The sequence below is a fragment of the Pogona vitticeps genome, chromosome 6, assembly GCF_051106095.1.
Source record: "Pogona vitticeps strain Pit_001003342236 chromosome 6, PviZW2.1, whole genome shotgun sequence".
Classification (NCBI taxonomy): Eukaryota; Metazoa; Chordata; class Lepidosauria; order Squamata; family Agamidae; genus Pogona; species Pogona vitticeps.
This window is the reverse complement of record NC_135788.1, coordinates 37,260,027-37,272,252: the sequence shown is the minus strand read 5'-3', so window position 1 is coordinate 37,272,252 and position 12,226 is coordinate 37,260,027. Positions and strand designations below refer to the sequence as shown.

The 12,226-nt window shown below is 42.8% G+C and overlaps 1 protein-coding gene across 3 annotated transcripts in view; it reads right to left on the bottom strand.

Annotated features, from left to right (window-relative positions):
- CREB5 (cAMP responsive element binding protein 5) overlaps nucleotides 1–12,226 on the bottom strand; it is a 295,391-nt gene that overhangs the window by 215,921 nt on the left and 67,244 nt on the right. For all 3 annotated transcript variants that reach the window (XM_020780492.3, XM_073003331.2, XM_020780509.3), the window contains exon 5: nucleotides 51–172. In XM_020780492.3, the coding sequence (XP_020636151.2) occupies nucleotides 51–172 (122 nt within the window). The remainder of the gene's footprint in view (nucleotides 1–50; nucleotides 173–12,226) is intronic.

Here is a 12,226-nt window from a genome sequence, read left to right as displayed (position 1 = left end):
ATACAGGAGGAGAGAAAATGTACACAAGTTTCCATTCTGCAAAGGCATACCCTTTTATTGTTCTCTTCTTCTTGTGCCTTTCTAAACTCATGCTCTAAGGAGCAGTCTATATCGGTGAAGAGGCCCACTTCCTCACAGTTCTTTAGGAATCGGGTTGGAGTCGGAGTTTGGTCTGGGGAAAAAATCAAAAGGAACTGCAGTGGGTATTTTGCAGTTAAGAACAAGGTATTGTGTAACATAATACACATTACAGCACATTACAATAAGATGCAGTACCAATTAAATTATGACAATGTGTTATTTATTGGAAGTAACTCCCATCAAGTTTTATTACAAATAAAGTAGCTTTAAAATACAAAATATACAGGACTACCTCTCTCTCGCTCGCTCTCTGTCTTTCTCACACCAACACCAACACCAACAGAGAGAAAGAGAGAATATTAGAAAATATGTTGAACAAAACTGAATTTTTTATTTTCATTATTTCAGTAACATGTTTTGACTATACTTCTGTATCTATTTCCCTCCAAGGAATTAATAGCAGCCTACAGATAATTTACAGGGGGAAATGGCATAGGAAGAAAGGGTTATATATACTGTCTCAGACCCTGAAAAAATTGCTTTGGACTACAACTCTCAGAATCCCAAGACAGTCCGGGGATTCTGTGAAATGTAGTGCAAACAGTTGTGTTTCCAAGCTCCATCCTGTCTCTCTCAGAGTATCATATCCATTATTTCAAAGGAATGCTGATGTCTTCTAATTAGCAAAAGAGAAATCATGTGAAACTCAGATCTATATGGACTATTCTTGGTTTGTCTCTAAGGGGCATCTTAAAAAGCATCTTAAGCATTTTTAAGATGACAGCATCTTAAAAAGCAGAGACATCACCTTGCCAACAAAAGTCTGAATAGTCAAAGCTATGGTTTTTCCTGTAGTGTTGTATGGAAGTGAGAGCTGGACCATAAAGAAAGCTGACCGCCGAAGAATTGATGCCTTTGAATTGTGGTGCTGGAGGAGACTCTTGAGAGTTCCCTGGACTGCAAAGAGAACAAACCTATCCATTTTGAAGGAAATCAACCTTGAGTGCTCACTGGAAGGACAGATCCTGAAGCTGAGGCTCCAGTACTTTGGCCATCTCATGAGAAGAGAGGACTCCTTGGAAAAGACTTTGATGTTGGGAAAGTGTGAAGGCAAGAGGAGAAGGGGACGACCGAGGATGAGATGGTTGGACAGTGTCATCGAAGCAACCAACATGAAATTGACAGACCTCCGGGAGGCGGTGGAAGATAGGAGGGCCTGGTGTGCTCTGGTCCATGGGGTCACGAAGAGTCGGACACGACTAAACAACTGAACACACACACACTCTAAGGGGACGGAACCACTAAATCAACCCCTTCTAACAACAATATCTTATGATATATTTAGCAGTGTGATTCAGAGATCAAATTACAAACTAGACCTAACTCTGGTTGTTAGCCAACTAGAGTAGACTTGCTGCATTAATGGGATTTTGAATTTACAAACTGGATTTCCAAAAACACTTCCAAAATGAATCAAATGATTCAAATTGGCTTACTCTGGTTAAGAGTAACAATTAGATTTAGCCATAGATGTCTACTTGAAAACTGTTCAAGTAGTGACCAGCATATCTCCAGCCCCAGGAAATACCACAACCTGAATCTAATTTGTAGTCTCAACTATATTAGATCCACTGAATCAATGGGATTACATAAAGTGATGACTCATCATTTATCAATTGACCATAGAAGAACTACCTCTGCTTCTATATGCTTAATTCTGTAACTATCTAACCATCCAATTATTCCTACCTCTGGTTGCTATTGGCTCAGCTGCTCTGATGCCACACAGGAGAAGGCTAGAGCGTAGGTGGAGGAAGAACCCGACAGATTATAATAGGAGAGCTGTCAGGGTTGCAACTAACCTTTACCTGTTTAAGGCAAAGGCTGCTTGTCGAACTTACTTCGCTAACCAGATAAGCGAAGCATCCAACCAGCAGGCGGAGTTATTCCGTATAGTGTGCAACCTATCTGGAACTGGTCTGGATGATAGGCCTCCCCCTAGTTTTTCACCTGACCAGTTTGCAGCCTTTTTAAAATCTAAAGTGGAGGCCATCCAACGGGACCCCTCTCCTTTTTTGAACACAGTGAGTCGAGCAGAGATGTCCAGCGCTCTGTCTTGCCTGGTAACCCTTGACTCCTTTCAGCCTGTCACGCCTGATTTTGTGGCCAGAGTGCTTGACCGCTGTCAAGCTACCACCTCCTCCTTGGACCCTTGCCCGGCCTGGCTAATCAAAGCAGCCAGGCCGATAACAACAGAATGGGCCACTGCAATAATAAATGGGTCTTTCCTTGAGGGCAGGTTTCCCTCTGCCCTCAAGGAGACACTCATTAGGCCCATAAGAAAGAAATCTAATTTGGCGGTGGACGAAACTGGCAATTATAGGCCCATCACCAATGTTTCTTTCATGAGCAAAGTGGTCGAGAGGGTGGTGGCTGACCAGCTTCAGGCATATCTGGATGAAACAGATGCCCTGGATCCATTTCAGTCAGGCTTCAGGCCGTGCCATGGTACAGAGACGGCACTGGTCACCCTGTACGATGACTTGTTGAGGGAGGCCGACAGGAGTTAAAATATCTTTGTTGGTCCTCCTCGACATCTTGGCGGCCTTCGATACCATTAACCACGGTATCCTCCTGGGGAGGCTCTCTGAGTTAGGTATCGGTGGCTTTGCTCTGGCTGGTACCGTTCCTTCTTGGAGGACCTCCCCCAGAGAGTGCAGCTTGGGGAGAGTATTTCGGCCCCTTGGAGTCTCAAATGTGGGGTTCCACAGGGTTCGACTATTTCCACAATGCTGTTTAACATCTATATGAGGCCGCTGGGTGGGGTCATCAGGGGGTGTGGAGCCTCGTGTCATCAGTATGCTGATGACACCCAGCTCTACATCTCCTTTTCACCAACTGCAGGTGATGCCGTCCTGTCCCTCCAGCGCTGCCTGGGGGCCGTACTGCAGTGGATGCAGGAGAACGGGCTGAGGCTGAACCCAGACAAGACAGAAGTTCTGAGGGTGGGTGGCCCTGTGGATGGTGGCTTGGGAAACTCCCTCATGTTTGGGGGGGGGGTGGCCCTGGCCATGAAGAGTGGGGTCCGCAGCCTAGGGGTACACCTGGACATGACGCTCACCATGGAAATGCAGGTGGCGTCAGTAGTTCGCACCATCTTTTTCCACCTTTGGCGGATTGCCTGGCTGCGACCTTACCTAGACACGGGGGCACTCACTACCTTAGTACATGCGCTCGTAATCTCTAGATTAGACTACTGTAACGCACTCTACGTGGGGCTCCCTTTGAAGCTGATGTGGAAACTTCAGGTGGTGCAGAATGCGGCGGCCAGACTCCTTACCGGAGTGAGAAAATACCAACATATCTCTCCTACTCTGGCCATGCTGCACTGGCTGCCCATCCGTTTCCGCATTGACTTCAAAGTGTTAATGCTTACATATAAGGTCCTAAACAGTTTAGGACCCCAATACTTGGCGGGATGCCTGCTCCCACCTAGATCTACTCGGATCACCTGCACAAGCCAGGAGGTGAGGCTGAGGAGCCTAACGCTGAGGGAGGCCCGGAAGGAAAGGACACGAAACTGGGCCTTCTTGGCGGTGGCTCCTCGCCTCTGGAATAACCTTCCTCCAGTTATTTGTGCGGCCCCTATGCTGGGCACTTTTAAGAGTCAACTAAAAACATGGTTGTATGTTCAGGCCTTTCCTCCTGTAAATATTTAATTGTTTCTTTATTTTTTCTTTCATTTATTATTTGTTTTATTATTGTATGTGTTATGGACTGTTTGTAAAATTCTTATGTTTTATCGTATACACCTTATTGGAAGCCGCCCAGAGTGGTCGACCAGACCAGATGGGCGGGATATAAATCAAACAAACAAACAAACAAACAAACAAACAAACAAACAAACAAACAAACAAACAAATAAATAAAGTCAAGGAACATTACAAACAGAGCATGGACAGAGTTCCTACTCCAGTCCTCTGAAGGTGCCAGCCACAGAGACTGGCAAAACATCAGGAAGAACAACCTTCAGAACACGGCCAAAGAGCCTGAAAACCCCACAACAACCAACATTACAAATTCTTTTTTAAACTATTTATTATTACTATGACCATCAACACTAGTAAAAAGCATGAACATTTTTGGCCTTATTTCAAAAGTGATGGGAAATATATACACCAAGAGCTTTCAAACAACATATTTTGCTTGTAGCTTGGTCACAATTCTGACCCAGTGACCCCAGAGTCTTTTCTGAAAAGTTCCCCAGCTGCTTACAAATATAAGACATGTATAAGTTCAAAAACAAGACAAAATGTGTGTAACCACAGCATGCAACATTTTTCAAGATGGCCTTTGACTTGTAGATCTATTGCTCTAAAGAAAACCCAACTCTAAACTGCATGGACAACCTTTGACAGTAGCCTTGGAAAGCACTTGATGGAGGAAACATATTATCTTATTTCATTTAAACATCAGATTTTTTTAAACTATCAGAGGGATTTTAAAATATTATTTGTCAGATGACATTTTTTTTAAAAAAATGAATGTACTGCTTAGCAGTAAAAACAAAAAGCAGCACCAAAGAAAGCTTACAGAAACTAGCATTTTTAAAAAAATGTTCACAAATGCAAAGCCTTTCAAGCTAAACCATAACAAATGTGATTAATCTACGCTGTAGATATCTGACAAGCAGAGATCCAAAGGGTGTAATTAGATGCCTGATATTTTACAAAACTGTTTAGTCTGCTGTACATTTAATAACAGGAATCTGGCTTATTCAGCTGGAGAGCTCCACTGAAGTTATATATTAGCCATGTTTTACTTCCATGCAATGATAACAGAACCAGAGGAAAAAGAGCAATAGGACTGCTGAAACAAAGGCTGCCTGTCGCCTCACAGAAAGGTTCAAATCTCTCTCACTTTCTTTTCCTTTTCTATTTTGATGAAGTGTCTTTTCACCATGCATTGTCACATCATTACTCAAATGTGTGAGGTAGTTTGTGTCCTGGGCAGCTGGATTGATTGATTGATTGATTGATTGATTGATTGATTGATTGATTGATTGATTGATTGATTGATTGATTGATTGATTGATTGATTGATTGATTGATGTCCTAGAAAATGTGAAGGAGGGATGCCCACAAACATTAAGCACTGCCAAGAGGATTTAAGGATTAGTTGACATGTGGCAAACCTACCTTGCTGCTAATACAGAACTCTGACATAATACAGAACTGTATCTCTCCTGAGTGAACCTATATTTCAAGTGAATGGACTTGGTTTTTACTTCTTGTTCATAATCATCCTGTTGGGAAGTGTGAACTTCTTTACACTGGAACTACACTGAGGAGAATGCCATATTAAGGCACCTATAATGGGCATGTTCTCTCTAATTTTCTGGTAAATATGGTTTAAAGAGGTGTGGATGGGTAAAACTGTTCCAACAACATGAGAAACAAGTTTCCATTCATCAACCCTGGCAATTATAAAGCTGCACTTTCTGAAATCTCCCATCAATAATGTATCATACATATTGCCATGAAGGATGTCACATTCTTAACACTCTAGCAGAAAATCCAGAGGGAGACAGCGTGGAGGATCCAGGATCCATTCTTCATTGTACACGGACTTACTACCAACTGTACCAGCTTCTGCTAACAAAACTGGAACTGACCCAAAGGGGTTTTGTTTTGCTTTGTTTGCTAAAACAGGGAGTGAATGCAACCCTGATTTGCAGAGTAATTACATCTCCCAGAGGCTTCTGAAGCTGCAGCTACCTTGTTTGGAGAGATAAGGATCTTAGGCTGTAGGCTGCAAATCAATGGATTCTCAACCCTGCAGATCCCCAGATCCCCAACCCATACAAGGAGCTGTTGTGATTGCTATGGGAGAGCCACCAGAAATAGTTCATTTTCCCCACTCCTATACTGGATATTAATGAACTTCTGGTGGATTGTGTCCAACAAGGAATTTCCACATTACAGGCTGCTATCAGTAGGAGACGAAAATGTCAAAAAGATGGACCGAGTCCATATGCAGGGCTTCATCTTTTTGGTGGCTACCCTACAGCAACAAGAGCTCTCATTACTTTGGTTTACTTGTGCAGTGGTGCCTCGCAAGACGATTTTAATTTGTTCCGCAAAAATCGTTGTCTTGTGAACAAATCGTCTTGCAAGGTTCCCTATGCATCAGTCTTAAAAAAAAAAAGTCTTGCGAAGCATCAGTCTCAAAAAAAAAGTATTGCAGAGCACGATCATAGAAAAAAAAGTCTTGCGAGGCACCATAGTGATCGCAAAAACCAATCATCTTGCGGGTTTTTCATCCCATGAGGCAATTGTCTAGCAAAGCACCACTGTATATTAGACAAGCCACCAGAGCCCCTGCAGCTTACAATCAGATAATGTTAAATTGCTCCTGATATTAAGCCCACCCGCACAGTCTCCTCTGCACAGGAAGACACAGGACAATGTAATGAAAGGAAATGTCTAAACTCAAGGGTGTGGGTGGGGTATTCATGAGAGAGAGAGAGGAGGGGAGGGAGTGGTCAGCCAGTGAAGGGAGCTTGGAGACAATTCGGTTTATGTTTTGTACTGTTTTGTTCAGTCAGGGAGTTGGATGGTGGTTGTTAAATAATTCCTCTCTCAAGGGCCCTAACAGTGGAAGCTGCTGTTCCTGGAGGCCTGCATGAGGAACCACCTCATATAATTTTTGGTTTAAAAATGGGTGGGGGTGTTAGAGGGCTCTTGGAAGCCATAAAAATGCTTCTGGAGGGCCACATGCTTCCTCAGGCTGCCCACTGTCCACACCTGTTTAGGAGCAGAAAACACAATCAGGCTTGGGCCTAAAATATAAGACAAGGAAATATAACATTCCTGCCCCCTTATCCTTTGGGGGGGTCAAATCTAGATACGGCTTCCAGTGCCTGCAATTGGGCAGGAAGTGAACATGTTCTCCCCAATGTATATTTCAGATGCACAGGCCATATGCCACACTAGGATCCATACTAGGAATGAAGAGAGTTAAGTTGTCCACCTTCCCACATCAGTTTCACATGAATACCTTGCCTCATTTAAGAACCTAAGCAAGTTCAGGCCCAGCTGGATGGGAAATCAGAAAAGAATGCCAGGAATTTCCAGGTAGGGCTAATACAGAATCCTGCCTGAAATGGAGAGCCCCTGGTGCTAGTCAAAATGGCCAACCATGAGTTAAATGGCTTAAAACCTCTTACACAGAATTGTGCCATGTGAACTGGATGGCATCACCATTTGGTGATGGTAATATTTAATTTAAACAAATTGAAAACTTCCTATCTCCCTTTTAATTTTCCCTATGGCTCCTGTTGCTCCGGAGAAGCCTTTGAGGACCGTGGGATGTGGGGGGGGAGCCTTTAACAGGCAAAAATTGCCACCAGATCACTGCTGCTGGGACTGGGATCACCAGTGGTTACCGAATGGTGATCTGGGGGCATTAACAGCTATCCCCCCCCAGTCTGAAGCTCCCAAAGGCTTCACCATGGCAAAAGGGAGACCTGGGGAGCCTCAGAACCTGAAAGGGAGGGGTAGAAAATTCTAAATTAGTTTCAATTAAATATTCCTATCACTACACCATGAAATAATCTGGTTTATGTGGCATAAATTTATGCAAATGGAATTTCTGCCAGTATAAGGCAGATTTCTATATTGCAGGGTCCTGATCCGGATGAGCCACCCACCCACCCATTCATGCACAAACTAGCATCTACAAATGGCCCTGGAGAAAAAGTCTCCCATTGGGTTGAAATGGAGAGGTTTTCCCCCCTTCCCGCCTTACAAATTGCAGTGCTTGTGTATATGCAAGCAAGCATGAATATGAGTGTAACAGATTGACTCAATTGTTGATTAAAGAATGATGGAGGTGCATGCACGTGTGCCTGTCCGTGCACCTGTGCCTCTGTGGGTGTCTGTGCATACGTGTGTGTAGCGGCCATGTTCACTTTTCTTTCTGGACACAACTTCAACTTTTTTGGCTTCAGTGGCATATAGCCCCTGAACCATTAGCCTGAAAGAGGAGTATCTCTTGGTGCAAAGGGTGGCCTAAAAGGAAGTCCTGTGTCAAAACTGCAGTTGCTATTCCCGGCAGGAAGAAGGGGCTTGAAGAGATCTTTACTTACAATTGGTTTCATGTGAAAATTTCAGATGAAAGCAAAGATCCAGGTCTGAGGACACTGAGCCCTGAGACTAGCAATACTGTATGGGAACTGGCTCTCAATCTAAGTAGGACGGAATGTAAAGAAATGTAGGGTGTATCTTCACTGCATTGCTACAGCAGTTTGAGATCATTTTAAGTGTTGTGGCTCCATCCTTATGGAATCCTTAGATATGCAGTTTGGGAGGGTGCTGACAAAGAGTTCCAGATGCATTTTCCTGAAGTACAGCAAAAAGTCCCAAATGCCACACCAAACCAGGATTACATAAAATGGACTCAGGGCAGATAGTGAAGAATCAAATTGCTAGAACTGCGTTGTGCAGATACACTCATTCATCATGTAATCAGGGCAAACCATGTGGTATTTGCAGATGTTGCAACCAAGGCTGCTATGGCTGTGCAGCAATCTTCCCCCAACTTTGTGCCTTGTGGATGGAGGTGATGGGATTTGTAGTTCAACACATCTGGAGTGAGCCACTCTGGGGAAGGTTGTATCATGATATGGAAGTATCATTTGTTTGATCACTGAAGAAGACCACAGTTATTATAAAGAGAGGCATTTTCTCTTTGAACTCTTTGAAACTGCTTTTCTCTGATTTTTGTAGGAGCCTGATTTCTTGCTTTTCCCTTCTAAAAGCAGCTCTTTCAAATTCGTATAACATGGAGAATTTGTGATGGAAGAGACACTACTGTCTGCTAACATCTGACATATGGGAAAGAGAAAAGGGTAGATAAAGGAATTTATCTGCCTTGAAGAAAACCACACCTGGGTTTGCCAAGGGGCTACACTGGCTACGACTCTCTGCAGCTGACATGAAAAAACAAAAAAGGAGGGGAGGGAGAGAGAGAGAGAGAGACGAATATCTAAGCAGAAAGCATGTCTAAAGGGGAAAGCCTCTCCCTCTCATATATCATTTCTATATTTCATTATGAAATCTCAGAATAAACCATCTAACTTTAAGGAATTTAGATTTCCTGAGGGGCTAGGTGGCTGATGAAACAGCTTCAGCATCTCTCTATCAGAAGAAAAAGAAACTATTAAAATGTGAAGGTGGAGGGAAGGAATCATGCAACCTAAACCATAGGGTAGCAAATGTGCTCTTCAACTAGATTGAGCTGGTACCACTAAGTTTCCCCCCTAAATTTACTTGCTGAGGCAGCAGAGTTAGCACTATAGAGCATATTCTTTGCTTGGAACTCACTTTTGCAACATACAATCTAAATAAGTGCAGCATAAGTCGAAACAATTTAGATTTATTTGGAGGCAGGCCCTATAGAGCTTAATGGTACTTCATCTCTGTGATTGGGTTTAGGATAGCAGCCTACATTCCAAGAATGCAGGGACAGAATGTCAGGTGTTAGGTAGGTTTCATACCACCACCTGTTGCCATCATATTTTAAATCTGAGAGTGATTGAGGACCCAGCTGCTGTGGGAAATGGTGAACAGAATTTCCGGATCTCTCTCTGAGTGGATAATGCTGTTCACATCCAAGACCTGAGGAGTTCCAGTTTGGCCTTTATCCAATCCTGCAGGCTGAGCCTACTGATCACTCACAATGTTTTGTTTCATGACTAATCATCAAGATTAGCGATGAACTTGGAATCCGTTTTGAAAAACTACCCTCAAGCAAATTCTCCGAATTCAAATATCTTTGGCAGAAGAAAATTCTCCTAATTTTGTTTCCATTCAGCAGTTCCAATTATCCTGGATGTAAAGTACTTAGAGTAAAAACAAGATATAAACATATTAAATGTAGCAACATGAAATGTCACGTTATTGTCTTCAAAACATCAATACTTACACTTTTCAGAAACTAGCTGAGCAGTGACAAATGCTACATATTTGAAATTTGATGACATCCAAAAATTGTCTTCTGAAATGGCCAAAATTTAAAAATCATGCAAAATTTGCTTTATAATATTTTAAAACTGTGAAAAACGCTGCTTGCCTTGTGTTGGAGATACTTGATTTTGGCCGATATATAGAGTGTCTCATCAGAGTAGCACACTCAGGACAGAAGCCGCTGTTATCAGCAATAAAAGATTGACAGGTCTCTAGAATTTTCTTTTGCATCCAATGGACAGCTCATATTTTATTTATTTTATTTTATTTTATTTATTGGACTTATATACCGCCCCATAGCGCTACAAGCACTCTCCGGGCGGTTTACAACTTTAATTATACAGGCTACACATTGCCCCCCCAGCAAGCTGGGTACTCATTTTACCGACCTCGGAAGGATGGAAGGCTGAGTCAACCTTGAGCCGGCTACCTGCGATTTGAACCCCTGGTCGTGAGCACAGTTTTTGCTGCAGTACAGCGTTTTAACCACTGCGCCACTGTGTTTCTCAGTCATTTGAAAGTACCTCATTAAGCACTGCATAGAACAGGTGCCCTATGGGATAAATGCATTAAACACCGATAGTTTGCACAATTGCATTTCCGCCTTCTGATGGGGTGTGGTCACCTGTAGCAATCTGGCAATACACTGACAGCATTTCCTTCACACTGATTGTCTAAAGTAATGAACAATCTGAATCACTTCCCAGAAGGCAGATGTAGAGTATGTAATTCACCTTTACTTTTGTCCGATGTAAACCAGTCTTTTTACAACTGTGCTATCTAGGTGAAGGGAGGAAGCTGCTTCAAACAAAACAAGAGGAAGAAGCAAGGGAAGACGGCACTAAAGGGTGTAAAAGTATATACAGTACTGGGTTGTAAATAAGCAAGCCTACAATGACACAGGCTAGAAAACAGACCAGATCTAATGCTGCCATTTGTGAGATATGGGAGCTACAACAGGTAAGGGCAATCAGCTTTAGTCACCCATGGATGTCACCCATGGATCAGAGCAGCTCCTTCACTGCTGCTTTGTGTTCAGTCTGGAAAGGAGATTCAGAGTCATCCACAATGTACAGAAGATTCAGCTGGCACCAAAAAAGGAGAGTGACAGCTGAATCCTCTCCCTATAAAAACCCAAGATCTCTCTTGGGCATTCTAACCACGAAAATTGTGGGGAAGGGTCTGGTTGAGGTTGACAGGTCACTGTATATCTCTTTGCAGACACTCACCCAGCTCTTTCACATAGCTACAAAACAAAGTGAAAGACCTAGGTCATCATTACTGGCTTGGATCTGCATTCTAGAATTTTCTATATTTTCTCTTTCTTATCTAGCGCAGTTCCCTAACTGTACCCTGTTAGGACAGAGTATGTACGTTACTATGGATGAATGCCTGCATTGTTCTTATATGGGTTTTGAATGCTGAGGTCACAATTAGTGAGCTAAGGTCTCTTTCTCTCCCTTCCCTCCAGACCTTTCTTCTTCTTGCTGGATGGTATGGTAATACAAATTACTAACCCCTAACTGCTGGCCTTTGCATCTTTATCAGAATGGTCCCTGTGAACAGACGTAAAATCCTCCTACGTGTCTCTTTTTAAAAATTTAAGATCTACCATGTCCCCAAAACTGATAGTGTAGTATAATTTCTCTCCTAACCCAAGGCATAGTTTTTTTGTTTTTTGTTTTTTTGTTTTTTGCATTTCCTCAAGCACCAGAACAGAGTTTTTCACTGGGATTCAGAACTACATAAACACCATTATGGACCTAGAGAAGGATGAGGTCAGAATGTCACCAACAGGGCACAGGGTGGGTCACACTCCAATCTGTGCACCCTTATATGGATATGGAGTAGGTTCTGGAGACCGCACACACCCCTACAGAAATTTTTTAGAGTATGTAAAAAATATTTAACCTTCTGCAGACTATTTCCAAAACTCTGCTACATTACTCTCTGGGTGTTGATGATTTTTTTGAAAGCCAGTGACATGCCTCAAAGATGACATACTGTCTACAGTATCAACAGTCATTCAGAATATTTTAAGGATATTCTGTTCCAAGCTTTCCCTTTGACTAGTGAAGCTTCCCACCACCTTACAAGTGTCTACGGAACTAGGCAAA